Source organism: Corapipo altera, unplaced genomic scaffold, assembly GCF_003945725.1.
Source record: "Corapipo altera isolate COAL_440 unplaced genomic scaffold, ASM394572v1 0, whole genome shotgun sequence".
Taxonomy (NCBI): domain Eukaryota; kingdom Metazoa; phylum Chordata; class Aves; order Passeriformes; family Pipridae; genus Corapipo; species Corapipo altera.
The window spans coordinates 17,676,005-17,701,112 of NW_020884872.1; the positions used below are offsets into that span (position 1 = coordinate 17,676,005).

The 25,108-nt window shown below is 40.7% G+C and overlaps 1 protein-coding gene across 3 annotated transcripts in view; it reads left to right on the forward strand.

The window, feature by feature from the left end:
* GEMIN8 (gem nuclear organelle associated protein 8) overlaps positions 1-19,706 on the forward strand; it is a 29,924-nt gene extending 10,218 nt beyond the window's left edge. For 2 of the 3 annotated variants that reach the window (XM_027644704.1, XM_027644710.1), the window contains one exon: positions 15,685-19,705. In XM_027644704.1, coding sequence (XP_027500505.1) covers positions 15,685-15,935 — 251 coding nt within the window. In that variant the 3' untranslated portion in view covers positions 15,936-19,705. Of the gene's footprint in view, positions 1-15,684 lie in introns of all 3 variants that reach the window. The other variant, XM_027644721.1, reaches the window with a different exon arrangement.
* The last annotated feature ends 5,402 nt before the right edge of the window (positions 19,707-25,108 follow it).

Sequence of the window (25,108 nt, forward strand, 5' to 3'; positions counted from 1 at the left end):
GTGTTTTGGACACGCATAGTGAGAGTCCAGATTTTCCAAGTAAGATATAGTTGGTTCCCACACATGATCCACATCTCGTCAGCATGTAGAAGGATAATCAAATAGACTAAAATGAATACTAGCTGATGTCAGACTCTTCACTTACAATACCTGATCTAGGACCTGCTGGAAGTGAATGTGATCACAGACATCAGAGGATAAGATCTTGCAAACTTTAACTGTAAAAAACGTAAATAAGCCTGAGATGTAGGTGGCAATGAGATGACTCGAAGATCTTGGAGGTGTTTTCCAACCTTAGTGATTGTATGATTCTCTGGTTCTATGAAAGACCTTTGTGCCTGGATAGTGACATACAAGCCTTAATGCTAACTGCAAAGAGAAAAGTTTCAGAGATAAGAAAGCAATTGTGTCAGACTAGCCAAAGAAGAAAACTTCAGGTTCATTTCATATTTTGGTAACTGCCGCAAACTTGAAGAACAAGCAGATTCCTTACTGCAGTAAGCAATTGTTTTGTTTTGTTTTCACAGTGGGCATTTGCAGTGATTGGCTGACTTGCAAAGTAAGGGCTTTGGCAAACTTGTTGCATGATTTAACACTTCTGCAGTGATATAGTTCACAAGCAACCTCTTCTAAAACAATCTCTTTTTTTTTGCCTTGAATCCATGTCAAATTCTTACTAGTTTTTATATTCATGTCATGTGTTGTAGTCAAGTTACATGTTCCTGGAATGCCCAGAAGTAATTGCGAACAAAGTTTTGCTGAGGCTGTATGAACTCAGACATAATAATGCACTACAAACTTATCTAGATATATGGTGCATTTAGTTAAAATCCCTTACAGACAATTTTAATTCCTTTCCTCTTCAGTTGTGTCTTCATACAGAATCATAATAAAACAGAATCATAATAGTGATTTTCCCTTTTTAGAGGATTTTCTTGTCAGGCTAGTCTGTTGTTCTGGTTCTTCATGTAACTGGGGATCCTAATAGACTGTGCTCCTTGGGGGGATTTTTAGTTGCGTTTAAAAGTCTTCCCTCTGGCTGTCGGAGAGCATGAAGTTGTTATCCTGGGTTACCATACCTGTCAAACCTAGGTAGGGTACCAAATTCTCCAGGCATCCAGGATGTAAAGGGCAGAATGCAGTAAGTTGCCTTTTATATTTGCAAGAATTAAAAGGGCAGAAACCAAGAAAGGAAGATTCACAAGCCTAACAATTCTGTAAAATGTCTAATTGCACATATTTATTACGCTTTTAAATTTAGCTTTTGAAACATGTAGTTTGTCCTTATGTAGTTTTTCTTTGTTCCCTTTTACATAAAAGAGAAAACACTGTAATTGGGTGAGTACAGCATAGTGAGTACATTGAGAACCATTCTGTAGTAGTTAACAGGAAAGGAGACAGTGTCCTTTTTTTAAAAATAAAGAAAAGGAAGGGAAAGTACCATCATGTCAGTTCATTACTGAAGGATAATAGTCTGTCATTTCTTAATGCTCTGAATAGTTTTTTCCATTAAAGCTTCTTTTTGTATTGCCCACACATACCCTCCAGCTTCTCCCAAAAATATCGTTGTCTCAACTTAAAATTTTCATGGTAAATGGAAAACTTGTCTTTAAAAAATGAAAGGAAATGGTGGATGAAGATGTTTCTTTCAAAACTGCAATTTGTAGGTTTTTTTCCCTCAAGTTTCTTTTTCTCTGAAAGATTGTAGTTGCCACTGCCTCTTTTGTGAAGAGGGAGTAATGGAATTTTCTGTGTTTTGAAATTTGTTTGAATTGTACCGGGTCCGTGAAGCTTTTGGTTTTGTTTAAGGCCTGCATGCAGCTTTGGAAAAAAGACTTTGATTCAGGGAGTTTGCAAGTATGTTTTCCTTCTTTCCTTTGCTTTTGGTAAATATTTTTGTCCTGTTTTGTCTTTTTCTCCATCAGACTGTAGCTCAAATTCTTGAACTACAAATTCCTAGTCCCCAGCATTTCTGTTTCTTCCTCCCTGCCCTAAGCTGTCCAAGCATTATGGATGATGAACTTACAAATATCTGATCAACTTCCTTGGCTTTATCAGCCTTGGCTGACAAACTTTTTGACTGCCAAAAGCTTTGTTTGGCATGAACTTTCACCACAATCTTTAAAAGTTGAGTTGCTGAAGCTTCTGAGAAATGCCTGTGAAATAAGAGCGCTCTCTGCAATGTGTGTGGGTGCTTGAGATGCTTTTGAAACATGTTTTTATGCGAGCTGAAGAAGAAATGTGAAAGTCACTTGAAAGTCACTTCTTTTGTACCACACTCTGATCTTGATGATTGAACCTTTTACTGTGTAGCAGCAGAATCTTGTCAAGTGCACACACTGCGTCCAATGTAGAGGCTGTGTTATTTGGTACTGGCAGCCAAGAGCTGAGAAAGTGCCTCCTTACTAAAGAAACAAGGAAAAGTGCCACAATTTTCACTGCTTTAATATTAAAAACCTATCAGTACTTGCAAAATTGAAGGGTCTGAATTGCAGTTGGAGAGCAACAATTGGGCACAGTTTTATATCCATTTCATGATAGACAATGTTTTCTTTGTACTAAGAGTATCAATTTGGAAACACAGCCATTCTTAAAATATATGCTAGTCAAGAAAATGTCCTTGGATCTTATGCTAGGGACAGCATTTGAGCTTAGGAGAATGTAAAATTGCTGTGTGACCCTGTGTCTTTCCTATCAAGCCAACACATTTTGCAACAAGTGGACGTTATGCTGTACAGGTGTACTTGCTGCAGGAAGCAATGGAAAAGAGGCACTATAAAGCTTGAGGAAACGGTACTTTCGATGTCATTGGACCAAGTGCAGCGATAAGTGGATATCCTCTGCTGTGTGCTCTGGAGAGTTGTGTGGCAGTTTATATACCTGGAAATTATATGTAAAGTCTTTCTTAGTTTTATGTGCCTCAGGCTGAGCCTGACAGTGTTGGTGACCAGTACAAGGCCAGGCTTCTTGTTTTGCTGCTAAGGGATGCTGCAGTTTGAGCTCCTAGGTGGCATCTGGGGATGCTGTGGACTAATCTCATGTGTGCAGTGTGGACCATTGGGTGGAGCTTGGGCCCGGAATGCCACTTCCCTGTCTGCCAATGGCTGTACTGGTCTCAGTTCTCCCTAAGCATGCTGTGGAGTACTGGGATTTTGCTGGTATTTGAGTTATAGCAGGTTAATGCTAGGAGTGTGGGAAAATAAGGTCATGTGGTTCAGTATAACTGTAGTGTAGACATTGCTTTAAGAGGAATGCCAAGATGTCAAATGTCTTTACTTCCTCTTACATTTAAAGGAAATGAAGAATGCTGTCCTAATATGAATGTATTACACTTCAGGAATTTGTGTCTGAAATTGTCACCCTTTATTTGTCTGTCTGCTGTGTTCTTGTTATTATAGTGAGATGGTACATGTGTTAGGTGACTTCTTGAGAGGTTCAATTTATTCATCTTTATAAGGGATTTTGAGTACCTCAGCAGGAAGTAAGCAAGAGCCTCAGGTGGTAGAAGGATAAACAATATGATCTGAGAGAATTGTTCTTTACAGACTTTAACATGTTATTCCTGTGTCCAGAACACTTCTTGTTGACATCTTTGCTGAAAAAATACAGGATTGGAGCTACCCTGTCTCCCAGAGGGCTATTATCCCGAAGTTTTTCATGAGGCAATAAGAGAAGTCTGGTAAACTTGAATTGTTGCTGTTCTTGCTAAATCAGTACTGTGGTAAAATTCCTTCTGGCTGGACTTGTCTTGAAGATATGGGAATAAGATGTGCAGAACAGAGACTGGTCATTGCTCCTCTCAGCTGCTGTTATCCCTCACCATCCATGTTCTAGAGCTGCTTTTGATAACTGTTTCTTCATAGTTGCTGGTCACAAAAGGATCTCCTGGAAACAGGTCAGTAGCTTGCTCTGATGCATTAGCTATTGGAACTTTCTGTTTACAAAGAAAATACATGCAGTAATTCAGTTTTAGATGAGATAAGCAGAGTGTCAGTGCCTGTTTTGTGTCCGTGGGGTTTCCAGGGTTTGAGGGTTTTGCTGTGACATACCTGGCCCCTGCAAAGTTTTGGCAAAGAACCAACAGGTGGGCCCCATGTCTGAGAGGCCATGTGTGGAAGAATGAATCCGTCCCCAGTCTTATTGTAAAAGCAAAAATAGCTTTCAGAATGCTGTTTTGGAAGATTGCTTCATAGGGGAACAGTTTAGTGTGGGAAGATGCAGACACTACTTGCACTCAGAACTGGTTCTGGTAGTTTTTTGAAGGCAGGTCTGCGTGCTTGCTTATTCCATTAGCATCTGCAGCTGCTCTGAGTGGCTCCTCTAGTCTCCCCTTCATTCTTTGTCCCTGCAGGGGGGCCTGTGAAAGCAGCTGCAGCTGCTGTGGAAAAGAGCAGGTGAGACCATGCTGACAGACACAGCTCTAGAGAAAAGTGGCATAAAAGCATCTCTGTGCTAATCACTTGACTAGGGCACTCTGTCTTCACAGTTTATGCACTTTTCCTTTTTCCCTAAATTCTTCAATTACTGGTTCCATCTGGGTGCCACATGCAGCATTTCTGGATCTCTAAATGATTTTACTTAGGAGAGAGCTCTGTCTCAGTTTTCTGCTGATAAATCTGAATTCATCTGCCTTTAATGTGATACTTTCAGCCTCATAAGTGGACAGTGACAGTGTGGGCTATGAATTGATACAATCTATTTTGGTATCTACCGGGGGAACTGTTGCTGTAGAAAGAGTGTTTGAAGTTTCAGGGTGTTCAGTACTGGAGTAATTGAGAAAAGCAAATGTCAGAGACCAAGGTAGAAATGGATGTAATGATGATGTCTGCTTTCTGTGCTCATTATCTATGAAATCTGCTCAGAAGCTACAACAGAGCATGGCAGCAAAATACCTCAAGCATTACACATTTTGGGTCTCTCTCTTACAAAGCAAACCTCTTGTACAGATTTGCTTGGAGACACATGATTTACGCCTGCTGATTTTAATGGAGTGTTGTTAATTCCAAAACTTCAGAGGCACTGTTTGTTTTTCAGCTTCTCTTACTGTGCCTTAGTTTTATCAGAAGCATCCAGATGGAATTCACGTCCCTCATCATTAGGGAAGAGTTGGTGCTGTGATGGCAGAAACTGAGAGTTCGGAGACTTCCATCTGCTTGGGTCTTTTCAAAACTCAGTTCTCATGCTCAAAATCAAGTGAGAGAGACAGGCAGATGCTGGTACGCCACCCATCTGAGACTTGGGTGGCCTGTACAGGCTTCCATCATGGCCTTGGGTGTGCCACCTGGGGCTAGATCCACAAAAGCTTTCAACATAGGTGGAATTTTAGAAACTAATATCCAAAATAATAATCTTTCTCTTCCAACCATGCCTTCCAGGAAGAAGGAAGCTAGCCATTTATACCCAAAGGATGATGCATTTTAAACCCAAAGGTTTGAGGGAACATTGTCCCTCTTGTCTTTTCAGGGGTTGAGTTGAGCCCCTATGGCACCTTGTGATGTGATCTACTGTGAAGCCTGTTCCAAGGAATCTAAAGCACCTCCTGCTCTACGAATTTGTGTCCATTTTCTTTTTATTTAGAGGTGTGATACAGGGGTAATAGCACTTCCTTGTCACTCAGGAAAATAGAGAAGGTTGACATGGCAACATACCAAGAAACAGTTGTGCTGCAGCCCTATGAACTAGTCAGTTCATCAGTGTTACAGTTGGTGCTGGCCTCCAAAGTACCCAAAGCTGTTTATGTGGATATTGGAATTTCCCCCTGATATTTTGAAGGACATGTGTCTTAAGTTGTCATAACACTGCTCTGGTACACTGAAATCATGGAGGTAATGTAAAGTGAAGGCTAAATCTTAAATGAATATTTGTACTGAAATAAATAACACGGGTGTTACACTATTGAGTGTTATTGTTCACATTAGCTGGGTAAGAATCTCTTGGGTTTAATTTCATTTGTAGTTGCTGAAGTGCTTGTTGCTCTGAAAGTCAGTTCTGTATTCACAGAAATTGGAGGAACTTTGCCAAGGAATGTAGGTCTCCAAAGAACATGCTGGGCCTCAGCATTTTATGGTTGTTCAAATACTAACAAACCGATGCTGCTGTTCTCTCATTTCGCACAAGCCTTGCAGAGCACCTTCATTTCTAGGAGCTCTGCAATTTCTGATGTTGTTGCCGAGCAGAGGGTTGGAGAACTTGCTTTAAAATTCATAAGTTGTCATTTCATTGGGATTTTTGGCCACTGGTATGATGGGAAGGAGGCTGAAAAATGTTGAAGAGTCCAGACTTTGAAGATTGCATCATGTGACATATTGATGGAGGAGGTGTTGAGGTGGTAGATCACAAAGCAGCTGGCTGGCTTTGGAGGAGTGCAGGAAGAAGTGTCTACCTTTTTCTGATCTCTCCGTTTCTCCCTAGGTAATGCTGGTGGTTCATAGGGAGTTGCATTCCCTGCTTTTGTGTTCTTCCCTTGGCCTTAGGTACTGACCTCTGTCCTGAACAGGCTGTCAGGCTAGATGGGCTTTTAGTCTGATGGCTCTCCTTGTATAAAGTCTTCTCTTCATCAAGTCGCTGAAACACTTGCTTCATGTGTGAATTATCCCATCGAAGTGACAGGAGAGATGGAGCTCCTGAGTGCTAAGAAGTACAACTTGACTTTCTACAGGGTGGGATGCCAGCTGCCTCTTTGAAAGCAGACAGTGCTGACTTCTGCTCCAGCACCCAACCCTGGAATTACTTCTGAAGTCAAACATTTTCCATTTGCAGAAGGTAAAATAGACGGACATCTGCAGATTTCCTCTGGCATATTTTCCCAATGTTTTTGTTGTGTTTTTAACACTGGGCATAGCAGTTACCCTCATGTATTTAAGTATATTTCATTTAATTTACTAGAGTGCTGAAATGAGTAATGAGAAATGGAAAAGGTCATAGTTTCCAAAGCTGCCCCTCAGCCCTTTCTTTCACAAGTTGTGATATGCTTAACTGATTCCTTTAGTTTGACCCTCTTTCCAGATATCTCTTTCCAAATGCAGCACACACACAGTTTACTGGCAGCATGGAAAAAATGCGTATTTACTTGCTGAAATTAATTTTCTCTGGATCAGACCTTGTTATTTAATTCTGCATGTCTGTGGTAATATTAAATTATGGACGTGCCAGTTAACTGAAAGGTCAGTTCATAGTCTGAGTATACTTCCTTCCGAAAAATCAGCAACATGGCTACAGGTTGCTCTCCAAAAAAATGTTTTTGAAATGTTTTTGATAACATAGCTTCGTCATATCAGACAATAAACCAAACTTCACTTCAGCACTGTAGTCTGTGGCTGTAGTCAAGAAAGAAATTTCAGTGTGAAGTTCAAATGTGTGAGTTTGATTTAGAAGACTAACACAGGCTGCTTCCTTTTTATTTTCCTGAGAACACCAAACTCAGTATAATTTAGCTGTCTAGCACTCTGTGCATCGTGAAACACGTTCTTCCAAGTGCATATGCTTAATTTCTATTCAAGGTACCCATAAAAAATTATTGTGAAACTCATGTTTCTTCAGCATTCTGGTTTGCTTTTAAAGAAGCACTTTTAAATTTGAACATTTCCTTGTTCCAGCTCCTCTGACTGTGCCATACATGTATGTGTAGATATAGTTATATATAGATTTAAGTAATCCTTCTGTTTACTCTAGCAGTGTTGTCTTTGTCTGGCATCAGCATTGTTGCCATCAGTGACAGATTGGAGTTGTTTTGGGGGATGGGAGTGCAGAGTCAGCTGGTCTGTATTTAGTCTTATTGCTGTAGACTTGATCCTTACTAGAGGCATCTGCCAGTGCCTGATCCTGTACTAATTTCTAAGCAGTGATCCGTCAGCAACTTCCCCGCAGTTTAATTCTGTCAGATGGCACCAGCGCAGTCTGAACACCTTGGTGCCTCTGGTGTGATACAGACTCTGATTACGCTGGGCTCACCCATGTGTTTTCTATCCTAGATGAGCGAATGCCTGATTAGGATTTACATTAAGAGCATTCAAATTTCTAGAGCAGGCTTTCTCTTGAGGATCCACTGGACTAGCTTCGTGTTCATAGGGTTTAATTGTTTCAGTTCATTTTCTGGTTGGAATAAGAATATCCCTTTTTAAGGGTTTCATTGTGAAGGTAAGAGAAGAAAATAAAAGAAAGGTGATTTGATGTTTAGCTGGGCAATAACCATTGTAGCCTAGTGCGAGTGTAAACATGGACATGAAGGCTTATATTGTTTCCATGTAGGATTGTTGGCAGTTTGTTTTGGAGACCACACAACAATCCTTCTCAGTTTTTAATCCTATTTCTAAAACAAAAATCGGCCTCTTTATTCTCCTGTTAGCTGTAAAACCTTCCGCCAGTTACTTAACCCAAATAACAAAATAATATGAGGTAATTAATTCTTTAAAACATTCAGGTAAGACGGACTAATTAGAGTGCGGCATGTGCTTAATTAACTTGAGAATGATACGTACCACCCAGCAGCAAACCTGAAAATGGAACACCTTAGTTCTAAACTTCCTTCCTTCCTTCCTTTCTGTTCGTTTTTATTTCAAAGGTAATTTTCTTCACTTGCTCTCTTGGTAAGTAATTTTGTCCTGTTTCTACAGAGCTCTCCTCTTCAAAATGTGTAGAAAAGTTGGGTTACAGTGAAAGAGAAGGTATCAGAGTACTTCAGATTTGTAAAATCTGTTTGCTGTCTGCTTAGGCAGCCTGTTGCAGCTGAGTCTGAGAGAGTGCAGTCTCTCACCTGAGACTATTTCCTGCTCTTACCAATAGGTTTCAGTTGGGCTGTGCTTCAATCTCAGTGCCAACGCCAGGTTAAGCAATTTTTCTTCTTAGATATTCAATCCTACTCTGGTGTTGCCAGGACACTGAACTGTACCAGAACTAAATATAACTTGTTGGGATTGGGTTTGGGGTTTTCTGGGGGGTTTTTTTGTTTGGTTGGTTAGTTGGTTTTTGTTTGGGTTTGATTGTTTGTTTGTTTGGGGATTGGGTTGGTGTTTGTTTTTCTTTTAGGATTCATTGTGTGGCCCCTTACACAGTTGTAAAGTCATCCTTGAGGGGCCTGGGAGGTGGAGCATGCAGTTAAGGGAGAAGGAGAGGAGCAGAAATTGCATAAGCTGGTTTTGTAGCTGAGGAAAGGAAAATGTCCACGGAACCATGGTTTCAAACTGCCACAAGCTTGCCAAGGAATCACATCTGCTCTTACTTCAAGGCCTGTAACAGAAAATTTTCTTTTTTCTTGAGCATATTGCATTGCTTGTAGATATATGTGGTGAAATATTCAGTTTCTTTTAACTTATTCCCTCCTCAACTAGCAGATGGAAATTTTGTCAGTGTAGATACTTGGGGCTTTAATACCTTCAGTATCTTTGTGGTGGTTGTGACTGTTGAAAGCTTAACATTACAGGCAATTACTCACACTGGAAGTAATTTTTATTACAAATCAGTGGTTTTGAGCCAGCTACAGCATTTGATTTTTCTGTGTAGATGAGACTGCTGGCATAGCAAGATATGGCCTAGCTGTCTTTGGAGATCAGACTTCTGTTAAAAACGGAAAGGGGAAAGTTACATGGTGTCATGGGGAATCCTTTCATCAATTTTTTGCAAGCACAAAGTTTTAAATTTAAGAATAAGTTTAAATGGAAATCTATTTTCCCCAAGCCAACTTATACCTAGAATGAGGCTGTTCATTCTGCTATAAAATCATTATTTTCTTTCTTCAATATGTTTCCACAGTTTCTATAAGTTACTTAGTGTTCCAAGCAACACTGTGCTGTTTTCCGCAACCAAGAATAAAGAATATTTTATCTTTACAGATGTGGGGGTGAGTCACAATTGTTTGTATCTCGCAGGCTTCCACTGTTGGAAATTCTTGTCCTGCAAATCTTTGCGCTTGATAAAGAGTAGTACTTGAGATGTCAACCCTCTGGAAATCCAGAGCTCTGTAGAGCTCTGCAGAAATTAAACTCCTTGAATATCCTGTTTACAAATCCTCAGATTTAAATCCTTGTTTTGTTGGAATTCCTTTAGGCAAAGATTTTGATTTTCCCCACGGTATGCCTGCTTCCTGTAAGTATGGGCACAATAAAAGGGTCTGATTCTATCACCTCTGGAAAACTCTTATGTAGGTTTGTGGTAAAGGTATTTAGCTTTCCTAGGAAGATGAAGGAGCTGGCATTTTGTGAGAATCCTGTGTGGGCAGAACACTTAACACAGCAGATAGGCTCGTGGGAAGTGGCATTCAAAGAGAGAACTAGGAGTTTTTAATCAGTAGAAATGGGTAGTGTTTTTAACTCTGTTAGTGTGGGCTGCTCAAGATCAACTCAGGTACCATTTAAGATGAAAAGCTCAGAAAGTGCACACGCAGCAGTAACAGAAAATAATTCATCACTTGAAATAAGCAAACAGATGTGTGAAGGGGGTATAGGTCAGTCTGAAATCATGGAGATGAAAAAACACATTGGGACTGGGTAAAGTGCAGTGTTTCCTTGAAGAATCATGAGCCAACTAAGCAAGAAACTGAAAGTCAGTAAAGGCATGTGACACTTAGGAGGAGCAAGTCTCTTACTGTAGCTACCATTGTGTGGGGCAGCACATGGCAGACTGCAGGGTGTGAGAACTGAGGGACCTGTGGGGAAGGCTGGCTGTAGAAGAAACGTGTTCAGATTGCATATGGTCACTGGCTACAGTCAGCTAGGGGTCGGATGTATAAATATTGAGAGCTAAAAATGGTACGAGAAACCACACAATGCTGGGTACGAATCTTTCATTAAAAATCTGACACAGATAATTCCCCTCCCTACTTCTGTCTCCTTTTAATGTTGCAGAGTCTCTCCATGGAGACATTTTTCTAAATCAGGGAATTTATTTGGATTTTGTTTTTGAGGTTGGTTTTTTCCTTGTTTTGTTTTTTTTTTTTTCTTTTAATAAGAAAAGGATAAATTCCGGAGAGGAAATTTTTTTTATTACTGCTTAAGCTTCTCAAAGGATATTACAAAGAAAGAAAAGTGAAGTAGATCAAACTTACGGCAAGTGTGTGACAATTACATTTTTATAAAAAAGGAGAAATAAGACATCTGAGTTGCTAAGGGCTTGTGGGGAAAATAGCTTATATCTTGAAGGGCTTAGGTCATTGTCTTGCTGAAAGTATATAAGGTCATTTGTGTGCATATGAAGGCCCAAATGCAGTGAATACTTAATATACTTCATCCTGCTTCTGGCAGACCCTGGGGATTGAGGTAGTTGTCTGTATTTGTTCACTTTGATTTTCAGCTTGTACACGCCAGATGGAAAGTCTTCCATAAAAGGTGGGAAAACTTTCTTTCAAAAGTCCTGGAATCACTGAGAATGCAGTATGGGTTAGTAGATATGCTTGTTTTGGCTGGGGTAGAGTTAACTTTCTTCACAATGGCTGGTATGAGGCTGTGTTTTGGATTTGTGCTAAACACAGGGCTGATAATGTAGAGATGTTCTTGTTATTGCTGAGCATGGTTTACACAGAGACCAGGCCTCTTCTGCTCTCTGTGCTGCCACGCTGGCAAGGAAGTTGGGGGTGCATGGGAGGTTGGGAGAAAACACAACCGGGACAGGTGACCTGAACTGACCAGCGGAATATTCCAGACCATATGACATCATACTCAGTATATAAACCTGGGGGAAAGAAGGAGAAAGGAGGGGATGTTTGGAGTGATGGCATTTGTCTTCCCAAGTCACCTTCACACATGCTGGTGCCCTGCTCTCCTGGAGATGGCTGAACATCTGCCCAACCATGGGAAACAGTGAATTAATTCCTTGGGTTAGCTTTGCTTCTGTACATGGCTTTTGCTTTCCCTATTAAACTGTCTTTATCTCTACCCGTGAGTTTTCCAGGTTTTACTCATCTGATTCTCCCTCTGATCCTGCTGGTGGAGGAATGAGCGAGTGGCTGTGTGGGGCTTGGTGGCTGGCTGGGGCTAAACCATGATAGATCTTGACTTTTTTCCTTCATGGTTAAAAAATTATCTTTACTGTGTTTGGAAAAAGGTGTCCCAACTCGTTTTGGCCAGGTAATGATGACTTCCCAGCAGAGCTGGACTTGGTAGGAATAAGTTAATTTTGAAAAGAGCTTCAAGAGAGAGAAAGAGCATCTTTGAAAAGAAATGGAACTGACCAATTGGGAAAACATCAGCAGTGCTTTTCCTTTGTGCAGGAACCAATTACCACTGCAGCTGCTTGCCTGCCTTGTGACCATTTGCAAAATACTGTTCCATGATTGGGGGAAGCTTGCCAGTAGTTGAAGCTGAATGCTGTAAAAGAAAGCATGTTTATTTTAGTCTGTGTGAACTGGAAGGAGGAACTACTTAGAACTGTGTAAAAATTACTTGTTTCATGTGTATAACTTGGCAGCACAATGACTTGTGAATGTGGAATGTGAAACTGATCTGAGGATGAGCTGGGGACTTTTCATTGCTGCAGGCTGAGAATTAGTGTTTGAATAAACCTTGCTACCTACTTCATGGATGAGTATTTGTTCCTTGCTTCAGAGAAATTCTGGTTACCTCAGTGGGCTCAGGGCTATAGACAGTTTATAATTTTGTTGGTTTTTTTCCATTGTCAAATGCCTGTTGACATCTTTTCGGTGAAGAAATAATTGCGTATTTAGCTTAAGTTGCACTGCTTTGTATTGTTTTTAAAGTAAACTCTGAGGTAATGAAAAGAACCCAGACTGCTGCAAATTAGAGAAGTTCTACTTCCCAGCCCCTGCCCCACCAAAGAAAGTTTAGTGTTCATCTCAACAGGACAATGCTTTCTCTGCCGTTATCTATTCTTTATATCTATATTTGACTGAAAATACTGCTTTTGGAAAAGCAGCATTTGGTTTCATTACTTCTTTCCTTGATTGTCTTTGAGTGCAAATAGTGCTGTCAACTGTGAGGTGGTCAGACACTGGGACAGGTTGCCTGAAGAAGTTGTGGATGCCCCATCCCTGGAAGTGCTCAAGGCCAGGTTTGGATGAGGCTCTTAGCAACCTAGTCTAGTGGCAAGTGTCCCTTCCTATGGCAGGGGGTTTGGAACTATGTGATCTTTAAGGTTCCTTCCAACCCAAGACATTCTATGACTCTTTCTGTGACTGTGGATTTTGTCACAGTAGTGTCTCTCCTCAAATAACGGATTTGAAACTGCAACATGTTCCACACAGCTGCAGTAGTATTACCAGCAACAGCTGTCGTGCTCTATGCTCAAATTCAGCCTTTGGTGCAAAAAACTATGGGTCCCTGTAGCCAGTTTCTGTCCCAAGCCTCTGCCTGGACTCTGTAGACCTGATTTATGTGTCTGAGACTGTAATGCAATCACTCTGGGACTTTTTTTAACCAGTAGCTGTGGAATAGCAGAAGTCAGGTTAGAAAGTTAAGGGCAGTACATCTGATTAGTGTAAAGTAAAACATGTGCTCTAGTTGTCCAACAGGTAATTTTGAGAACGGAATTTAAATTGGTATTATTATTTTGATTGTTACTAGTAGGATCTGCAGATTTATGAACTGCTCAGTGCTACTAAATGGAGATTGATGTGCCCTAAACTGTAATCCACTCATCCATCATAAAGCCTCTGCTACAAACCTATTTAATTACCAAACAGAAGAATTCATTATCTATCTCCAGAGAAACTGATTTTCCTTAATAATAAAGCATTAGTGTGTGCAATGAGCTATCAGAGAGCATTCTATGGCAAGCAAGCGAGGAAGCAGCTGTCTCTAGCATGCAGCTGTGGAACTAAAGAATAAAGAATTTCCATGGGCAATACAGAAGTACAAGGAATTATCTTTGTGGCCCAAGAGAGTTAACAAATACGAGTTCAGTTCATTGCCTTGCCAGAGTTTTGCTGTGGAGAGACATTGGTGTCCCAGGAAGTCGGTTTCAATGGGACACAAGTGACCTGTGTAGTCACTGCCTGGATGCTATACCTTGTCCTCAGAGTGCTGAGCCCTCTGTAGGCAGTCTTAGCTCCTCCTTTAATTCAGACCTTCTGGTTAAAATGGCCTGACACCAAGTAAATTTGACTCTTCCAAAAGCACATATGGACTCTAATGTATGTTTCCATGTGAATTCTGGCAGTGCAGCCAGTTCAGGGTGTGCCCTTAAAGCAAAGTCACAGAAAACGGCTCTCTGGAGCAGATTGCTAATAACTCCTCAAAGCCTTCTGTCCTTTGTCGACCAGCACAAAACTGTGAATGGCGTTTCAGAGGACAGAACAAAAGCTTTCTATGTCACTGTCAGACAAACAGATCCCAAAACTGAAGTTTCTGATTATATTCTTTAAAATATATATTTTATGTGAATGAGGTATAGGAGATAATTCCTTTAGGAAGGCTGACAGGCAGTTGGCTGCTATATATACTGTACTTTCCAGTATAAAAATAAACTGCAGATGTTTGACACAGATCTGTCAGGATACTTAACTTTGGGTTGGGGTTTGCAGATGTCCTGTGCATTGTGGAAGCTAAATCTTTGCCTTAAGGGGAAAGAGGGAAGAGGTACATGGCAGCAAACACTGAGAAGCATGTCCTGTGTGTGTCTAATGCATTCTGACCTGTGGACACTGTCCTTTTTGATATTTACAAAACCCAACTGCTGTCATTAGTAGTGAACTGTGTCTCTTATGCAGTTTTGAGGACAGTCCTTTGTTATTGGTAGGCAAAGGAGCTCAGCTGCCAGGTGATTTTCTACATCTTGTAGAAATGTCCTGATAAGAAGAGAGTTTTGTATAGAACTACGCTGTTTTAACTGCACGGAGCATTATTTGTTTCATCAAAGCAGCACCCAGGAAGTGGAGGTAAGTTTGGACATGCAAAATCAAGTTCTCAGTTGGGCTTACCAGAGAGAATTTTTGTTGACAGATTGGTCCAAATGTTTTGCCTCTGTGAATTGTTTTAAATCCTCTTTAAAAGACCTGAGGCATGGATTTATGTTGGTGGTGTTTTGTTTGTCTTCAGAGCAACAGAGTAAGGCTGCCAGCTGTGAACTTCACAAGCCTTGAGAAATGGATGAGGTTGAATAGTTTACTGAACACAGTGCCTACAGCTGTGTGTCATTGAATGCACTTAATGGCAGACATGACAGACCGATTTGTTAATTTTCATAGAGTAGTAACTGATTACATTTTCTCTTGGCTGTGTTTCAGCTAAAGTTGCATTGTCCTGTGCATTATTTCCTTTCTTAGCTGCTAAGTCATTACTTTGGAAGCAACTTTCCTGTTTGTTTGGGGGTTTTTTGGTTGGGGGAGTGAGTTGGGATTTTTTTGGTTGAGTTGTTTCTGTGTTTTCTTGGTAGAGGGATTGTGTTTCAGTTTTTGGTTGTTTGGGTTTTTTTCTTTTTTCAGGGCATGTGTGTGTTGGGAAGAAATGAAGCAATGCTAATTTTTGCTTACTAGTACTAATACAGAGGTTTGCTACAATTTTAGGATTCAATTCCAGGGTCTTCCTCCTTTCTTCCCACTTCTTCCAGCCTGCCTTTATTATGATATTTAGTGGGAATGTGTCTTAATGCAAAATGAGTGCAGCTGCACCCTAGAATGTGTGAATTTTGGCCTTTTAAGACCCAGCAAAAATATGAATATGTCATATTTTTAAAATCTAAACTGAAGCATGATTGGTTGATGGCTCAGTAATTTACATCTCTTATGGTTTGTTTGTCTAGGGAGGCAGCAGCAGCTGGAAGCTGAGGACCCGTACGTGGAGGCTGATCAAGACCTTCACAGGAGGACGGAGCGATCTGTGGAGCCGCCTACGGAAAGACCTGGGGAGAGGCGAATGGCAGAAATGAAAAAACTGTATGGTGCTGATGCTGCCAAAATCCAGGCAATGGAGGCTGCCATGCAGCTTATCTTTGACAGGAACTGTGACAAAAAGCAGCCCAAATACTGGCCCATTATTCCCCTTAAGCTGTGAGTACCTGGACTGTGCTCTGACATGGCACACAACTGTGCCTCAGTCAGGTTGTGCTGCTGAAAGAACAAACTGCCAATTTTGGTTTTGGGTGGGCTTTGGGGCAGAATCTGGCAAGGACAGCATGTGTGTCTTTGGCCTTTGTTTCTTTTACACTGTCTATCAGCAATGCTCACTGTCTGTTCAACCCACATACAGTTGTCAAGTAGTAATAGGAGGGATGGGAATATCAAACGTGTCTTAAGTCATGTGTTTACTTGTTTGATACCCGCCTGCCTTGACCATGCTTGCAAGAAACAACAATGTCTATACTCAGTGAACTGGGAAAACTTAAAATGATGCAAATAAGAAAAAGACCATAGGAATTGTCTGCTCTTACTGTTTAGGAATTTGAGTGATCCCATTTTTTAGTCTTAACATAGTAGCATTTGGATCCTGTTTCACATAGCCCAGCTTGAAGTGTTATGTCTGCTAATCTTGGATTTTTTTTGAGAACCAGGAGCCCACTGGCCAAGATACAACTTATCAAATTACCGTAGCCCAGATGTTTGAATTCTTTTTCAAAGGTTTATAATAAAGCAGGAAGTTTTTCTTCCAGACTGATGCTTGTCTGACAGAAGTTTGATTCTAAAGCAACATTATATGGAAAAATGTTTTAATGAAGGGGGTGGGAGGGTGAGACAGAAGCCTGATATGGTCCTGTCTGTTAGAGGTCTGTTTAGCAGAAGAGAAACTTAAGAGGACACAACATTATAGGGGACAGTGCATGCAGTGATTTTTGCTATCTAATAAAAAGCATCTTATGGGTTTGAAGCTTTACAGAAGGCTTATTATTTTGATAGACTTCATCTGAACAATGTATATGGAGGTATGAAAGACAGGTAGCCCTGCAGGCTATGTCTGTTTTAGGTGCAGCTTTCCAGTGCCCGCCTGCATATGACATGCACAAGCCTTAAACACAAGCAGGTAGATGTGCCTCTGTGTGTACTCATCCATCTGCACAGGCTGTTTGGTTCCATTTCTGTCTCTCTCTACTTTTGGTCAGTTGTGTTTGCTCCACTAGTAGTTAACAAGGTGGAGTGAGGCACACAAGTGGTCTGTGTAAGAGAGGCAGAACTGGCCCCTCAAAACCAATGATTCCTTAAAAATGGTACCGTGAATACTTCCAAGGACTCTCGGTGAAGCACGGCTGCTACATCTCATTGTGTGCTGAGGGGCTGTAGTTTGTCTTGCAGTGTTTCCATGACAGGGCAAAGGAACCTTCTGCTCATTTAATAGTGACATATTCATCTGTCTTTCTGGCAGCAGAGGAGGGTCACAACTAAAATTCTGGCTTCAGTTTTTCCCAGTGTATCCAGAGTATCTCTGAGGCATGTGTAGTTCGTAATGCACACCAGCAGTTGCTGTGCCCTCTGCAGCAGCCAGCTGCAACAAAGCGAGTCTGCAATGCAGTTTGAAATATCTTTGCTTTTACTAGTAGTTACTATGTTTTTTCCAAGCAGCATTTACATGTCAGTTGTACCTCTTTCGCTTTGGTTGTGACAAGATGAAGTTAAATTGAACACTGATGTTAAAAAGCCCCTAGTCTCCAAGACTTGTTACTGGTGTGATTGGTCTGAAAAACTTCAGTGAGACAGGAGAGGGAATATTAACAGTCGTGCATTGTCTTCACTCTTGTTTTTGGTGGGTTTTGTCAAAAATTTGGTGTTTTGTTTGGGTTTCCTTTCATTGACCAAATAAATTTTCTTCATAACACTTTGTAATTTACTTTTTTTTTGTATAAACAAACTTCCATACTTCAGTTCTCATATGCTAAAGCTTTCTTTTAGCTGCTCCATTGTTTAAGGAAGATTGAACTTAGAGCAAGGACAGTTTTAGCGTATGGAGAAGTGCAAGGAGCGTTGACAGGAGTTTTCACAGGAGTGCCAGTCAGTATCACAAGTGTATGGTATTGTACAAAATGAATGGGAAGGTTGCTACATCTGCTGGGGGAAAACCGTGTCCCAGATTAACATACATAAATCTCTCTGTTCCTATTTAAAGTGTTTCCAGTGTGGTGATGGTGTTTTCTCTGTGCAGTTCAGTTCAGAAAAAAAGGAAGAATGGGTAGGACTGTTCTTGCTTTTCAACACAAGTCCTAGTTCTTACTGTGGTTTATTCTGCACCTAGCTGGTTCTTCGAGCAGAAGCAGAAATTCTGGTGTCCAAAAGTATTTGTAGAGGCATCATACAAGACAATATTGAATTCCTTTCCCACTTCATATAAAATATAAAAGAAATTTCCTTGCCTTCGGTTCTTTTACCTATTTCTAAGAGGGTTTAATATAATTCACGAGGTTAAAAGTAGAGAGAACTGGATGATGTGTTCCCTAGGAACTATGTACTAAGGCCTGAAGCGGAGGAACACACTACTGCAGACTTAAGAGCTGCTGCCAAATGATGTCATTTCAGGGGATGCGCTGTTGCTGGTCTTTGGCCAGCTGTCTCATTTTGCTGATAATTCAGCAAAACTTGGAAATTCTTCGTTGCAGTTCTTTTACTCTGTCTCCCATGTCATTTTAAATTTTTAAGAAATGTCTCACAAAAAAAGGTGTAATCATGGAAGAAATGCAATGGCAACTCAAAAACACCAGTTCAGTCATCTGTAACATTCACCTTTCATGCCCATATGTATTATGCTGCAGTCCTCAGTCATGGGAACGTGTGCGCTTTTTTCCCCCAAGGACACAATGTTATGCCACCCACTTGACTAGAATGCAACTGTGATGCTGCAGACGTGATTCTCTCTTGTCCACAGCGTTGCACCTTTGCTTTCAGTTGTGCCAACTGCTCATATAGTCCTGCCTGAAGGGAATTCTTCATTTGCTGCTGGTGCTGTTTCTCATGAGCTTTTCCCAGCTCCAGCAGAAGGAATTACAGCCTGAAGTCACAACTTTTCATACAGTTAGTCTTAATTTCAGAGACTGGTTTCCTCATTTGTTACGTGCAAATCAGCCTTATTTTTGGGAGAAGGGTTTGTGATTGGCTGAAGACACTTCAAAGATTGGAGAAAAATGTTATAGGTCTTCTCTACTGAAAGCATTCTTAAAAGAAATTAAAAAAAACTTTCAGAACTGGCACAATATAAATTTAACATACAAATGAAGCGATGACTTCTGTGTTTCCTACCAGAAGAAAAACTACTTACTTTTATGCATTGGTGACATTGTCAAGTGCTCTTGTTCTTCTAGAATTATTTCCCCATAAAGCAGCTGACAGCTCAGTATGCCTGTGTGTACAGGCAGCCTGAAAAGAGATTCAACCATTTTGCTGAGAGTAACTTTTCTCATGGAACATAATGGGTAAGTATTCATACCTTTTGAGTGGTCTTGTTAATGACTCGTACTTGGAAGAAGCATTAATAAAAAACAACCTAAATTTCTGTAACAGCCTTTGTGAAGGATAAACACTTACATAATCCACATGGATTTGTTCCCTCGTGTCTTTTTCCCTTTGTAAAAGCTCCTCGCTCACTCATTACCTGAAATACCTTGCAAATATTTGTATCTTCATCTCTTGTTACATTAATAACTATCCAACTCTGAATAGAAACTGAGAAAAGCAGGACACTGATTCAGCTGCTTAAATTTCGAGTTTTAAGTGTGATTTTTGGCATAATGGTCTGAACACTTTGGCTGAAAGAACTACAGAGGGGCCAAGATTATTGCCCAAAATGTGAAATACAGTCTGTCAAAAGGATGCATCCAGAACTCTGTTTTCTTTGTGGTTTCTTTAAAGTTTAAGCTCCTGGGAAATACGCTATTTGATAAATAATACATTCAGGCTGTGACAAAATTCTGTTTTCATGTTTGTGTGCTAATTAATCAACTGTCTACCCTGTCTAACCTGTTGTTTCCTGTGCTCCTGTCTGGATAGTCCAAAGGAAAGAAACTCATATGGGCTCTTTCCTAGGTAGAATAGCAGCCTGTGAGGGAGTCTCAGCTGCTCCTGAAGGGTGGTTGTAGCCAGAGTATGTTCAAGGCTTCACATCTCTTCATATATTCTCACAGCTGGAGTTGCTCAGCTGGTACACAGACATGAATAGACCGTGCCATTGCCATCTGGGCATTGTCTTGGTGACCTGGCTATTCATTCATTCAGGACTAGGCTTCACGAACGAAGATTTGGGGAGGGCTCTACCCACGTTTATTGCAAGCGCGTTGGTGGCTAAAAAGGCCAATACGAGATAGACACGTCTGGTTGCAAAAGGCACAGCAGAAAGACTCAGGCAGGATTCTTTCTGTGTTGTCTTTTTTCCTCAAGCGTGATCCTGTGTGCGTTCTCAAAGGCATCAGCAGCGTTATAGATGGTGTGTCTCCAGACCTCCCGATTGGAGGCCAGAGTAGACCAGTTATGGTGATCAATATGGCCAAGGCTGAGATATTGTTTCAGGGAGTCCTTGTATGACCTGGCTATAGTAGCAGAAGAATTGCTTGGGCTCAGTCCGTTCTTTGGAGCACACAGACAGCAGCCTCAACTTAATTTCAACAGGGCAGGAGCAGCACAAAAGTCTTGCTTGGCCAAAAGTGGAGAAAGCTTGCTCATCTTGAGCTTACAGAGTGTAAATGAGATTCTCCGAGCATAGATTCTATTACACAGTCACAGAAGGGTTTTTTTCCCCCTTTAATCACGAATCTATCTTTTAAGAAAGCCAACAAGCAGTGTAAGAACATACATGGTTTTTGAAAAGAAAATACTTTTCAGTCTAATGATGCCAATATCACTGGTTCCCTAAACTAAATTGAGGTCTTTTGCCTACAAAGCCTTTTGAAAAGCCAGAATGTGCATAACTGCTATCCGCATGACTTTATAACCATCCCAAAGACATACCTGTGTGGGGAGGAAGGGATGAGAAAAATGGAAATGATGGATAGGGATTTTTTCCAAATAGGGTTAGAAGTGGTCCTCCTTAACTTCTAGACTTTGTTTTAATAAAAGCAACAGTTTCTCAACTTAATGAAGATGTGAGGCAAAAGTCTATGAGGGGCTGTTAAAAATGAGGTTACATCACTGTCTTGGGATGTCCCTAAGCTGCACCTTACTGGAAGTTAGGAAGGAGTGACAAAATACTGCTTTATCCATGGAGTTTTCATATGTTGTCCTCTAGACAGCTGCCAATGGGTCATGCCATAGGAAGATAACTAGATTTCTGATCTGTTTATAGAGATATTTAGAATCTTTCCACGTGCTTATACTGAAGATCAAGATTGAAATACCAGGCTTGAGTTCCAGCTTTCGGCCATCTCATGCATCCTTTATTTCTAGATACAGAAATTGCTCCTATGACTCAACTCCACCAAAGTTTACTGGCATTGAGGTCCAGAGGATTCAAGTTGGAAGAGACCTACAGCTGCGCTGTTTAATGTAACCCAGTTTATTTGTTACTTGGACCAAGATTCAGTCAGCCCTTTTGGTCTAAACTTGTACAAGCATCCAGCAATAAAAAGTCTGTGCCTTGAATTTAATTAGTTCTGATTCTCACATAGCTGTCTTAGTCCCATCCTTTGCATTGGACAGGAAAAGATCCGAGTCATCATGTCTAGTTTCTGCTACCTCTGGCAATGACATCATCTAATACATTGCAGAAACTAATTAGGAAATTCCATTTCCTGTCACCTCTACTTCTGCTAGTTAAGACTGCAGGGCCTGCTTCTCACTTGCAAAACATAATAAAATACTCGGAATGCCACGAGTTAAATTGTCCTTTGTCAGAGAGCTCCAAAAAATGTAAATGCGGGTACAGATTATGTATCTTGGGCTTTTTTTGTGTTAATTACAACTATGTGATATCCTCCCCCTGGACAGGAGTGGAGTTACTGTTGTGACAGAAATAAATGCTTGAAGTATGTTTTTACTTAAGCAATAACTTATCAAAGGCCACACTTCTGATCTGTAGCATATTCCATGAAGTGGCTGAATAATAGCTGAAGGGTCCCATTCCACTGTCCTTTCATGAAAAATGCTGAGGTTGACCTAAAACTTAAGCCAGTTGTGCTGCAGTGCATTTGAAACACACAAGTTTGATGAGTTGCTCCAAACAGAATAATCCTTACATGACTGCACCATATAAATCTGAATATAAATCTGGACTGTAAACCAAGAGCAATCAAAAAAATAGACATTACATTATTGCATCTGGGAAGATAGTTTAATAGCCATTACTTTTTATCAATTTTGTATATATCTGTTGATGAATTTAGAATTTCCAGTAATGCCAGACCACACTGCACTAGAGAGAAGAAAGTATTTGTTGAGCAAAACAGGATGTTTTCATTTGTAATTCTCTGCCACAGAGCTGTGTCTCAGCAGTGCCACAGTTGGTTTGTGGTCCTGTTTTAGTGTCACTGCCCTACCCTGTTTTCAGGGGCACACAGGAAGTCCTTCCTTGGCACCTCCTCTGAGAAGCCCTGTATCTGAGCAGCAGTCCTGACAGCTGTTTTTATAATTACAAGGCCTTGTGGTCCTTGTAATCTTTTTCTGCTGGCTGTTGAACTCTGAACATGCAAACTGTTCTGCCTACTCTGAAAGCCTTGATGCTGAGTGTGTGATACATGTGACATGACTGTTCCATGACAACAGAACATGATCTAATAAATGCCAGATGATGAATTCAGTTCAGGGACACACCAGAAAGAATGTCTGCACTGTGCTATAGAAAGTCCTTACTCCAGAACTACTCTAGAGAAAATGTCAGACAAAATTAAATGTTCAGTTTTCCCTCTTTTGCTTTTTCTGTTGAGCAGATCCCTCTTCAGGTCACCTACAGCTCCAGTGTGACAGCATAAACATGTATCTCCAGCGTGCAAAAGTGCTTCTATGGATAACTTCTAATGAGATTATGTATTTATTTGCCTTTCCCAAGTGTGTTTTACTATGCAGACCTGCTTTAGAAAGATGTCCTGTACTTTCCCTGTCACCAGCAGTTAAATCTTGTTTGGAAGGAAAAAAAGAGTTGCCTTATTGTCTCTTCCCTTCAATATCTGTTTTAGTCTAGCAGTGTTACTTGCATTATTCAAATCTAGCAAGATGAAATCTGTTTCTATGGCATGGCTATGGCTAAAGTTTTTTTGTGGTAGGTACATTGATGATAATTAGCTGCACTAGTTACTTTGTGGAAACTGTCATTACTGGCACAGCCTGCAGTGCCATGGTCCCCACCAGCATGACAAAATTGGTCACTTCAATCCAAGAAGATACTAGGTTCCACTGGAATAAAACATATCAACTGTTTATATTGGTAAAATTTGTTAAATACCTTACTACAAATCAGTAATTAAACAATTTTGTTTTGCTATTTTAACTTCCTTCATGCCAGGCTTATGAAAGTCTGAATTTATGTAAAACCACCATAATGCTAGAAAACATTCAGCAGAATCTCAAGTACAGTACAGATTATATTTTCCCTAGCAGGGTGCCCAAAATTATTATAATAATTGCAAAGAAAAAAACCTTGTGTTTGTTGCTTTTCCAACATTATTTTAAAGTCCTTGTTTCCAGAATTTAAATTTGAGGTTTTCTTTTTTAATACGCTTCTTAGTCAGGCAACCTTTAAAATATCAATTGGCTCAGCAGCCTCAATTTCCAGGCCTGAAATAACATCTGAATGTATACTAAATGTAGGAAAAACACCTACACTGCCTCTCCCACCAGTGCCATCCCCACGAAGCTACTTGGAATTAAATGGTTACGCACTGTTACGCATTTCTCTGGCCACATATGGAATACTTTAGATCTCCATGGATCCAGCTGAGCAGTTTTGTGGATTTCTCTTTACCTCAGTCTTTTTCAGCATACCTATGCCCTTTTCTTCCTCCCTCGTCTTCTTTTTCACAAAGGCTCCTTCCTAACTTGTATCCAGCAAATACTCTTCTGCAGCCTGATGGTGCTCTCTCAGCTCCTACCCTCCTGTCTGCCTCTCACCTGTAGGGCAAAAAATGTTGCCTGGACACTCAGTAGCCAGCAGAGCAAACAAGAACTAATCTGGATGACCAAATTTTTCTGGTCAGTGCCTCTGGCACCGTAAACACTGAAAGCAGAAAGTGCCAAGACCTTTCCCACAGCATTGTCCCTAACCCGTCAGTGAATGAGGGGAGATCATTCTCTCCTCTTTTCCTACCTAAGAGACAAAATTTCCTTACTGCTGTGCAAGTGGTGGGAATTGTGTCAGTGCCAGTTCATTTCTCCCCACTCCAGTCAATCACCCAAAGCCTTTCTAAAGTTGCAGTGCAGTGAACCACCACAATCCTGTTGAACACCAGGGGAAGTTTTTGTAAGACTTTCCCCTAGTGGGAGAAACAATTGCTGGATACAGTGCCTGGACTTCACAATCCATCTGTTTAATTTATAGTGTGTCTCAACTGTACATCTCTGTCAACTCCACCTTCAATGGCAAGGCGTAACTGTAACTTGGGAGCTCAGCCATTTGGAGCACCAACCAGACAACCGTGATCTATTCCCACCCAGTAGATGAGGATGTTGCTAAGGCAGTTTCTTGATGTAAGAATGATTTTATCTCTTTTTCTCTCTTTTCAGCCCTCTTGGCCAGCTGGCATCCTGTTTTCTACTTTTCCAGCAGGCATTGGTTCAGCTTGGCGTGATCCTTCAGAGTGGGAGCAGTAGCCCATTTAGAGCTTAAAACACATAAAGACTAACTGGCTGCAACCCCAGAGAACAACCTTGCAAGAGGCTGATGAGGGCACTTAGCCAGACCATCTCCAAAACACTATTGTTAAAAGAACCTGATGTGCATGTTAAGTAAACATCAAATATGCAAAATCCAGCACACATAACATGCAGCTAATAGCATAAGGTAGTGGACTCTATCTCCAAATAAATAATAGCACCCTCATACCCACAAGCAGTTTCAATATTTTCTGTTCACTTTCATTGCCCTCTGGATGGGTCATATCTATAATATAATAAAACTCCCACAGGCTCTAGCAGGACTAGGATTTAGTGTTAAACCCTGGCTAAAATGAGGGGAAGAAATTTCTTTAACGCACAAACAGGCAAGAACTCTAGAATAAATGTGATCCAGGAAGTGATTATATAAAGGCATCGATAATTTCATTTGCATATAAAATAATAACAACAAGAACGGAAGCTAAATTATCCCATATATACAGAAACCCTGGGTGT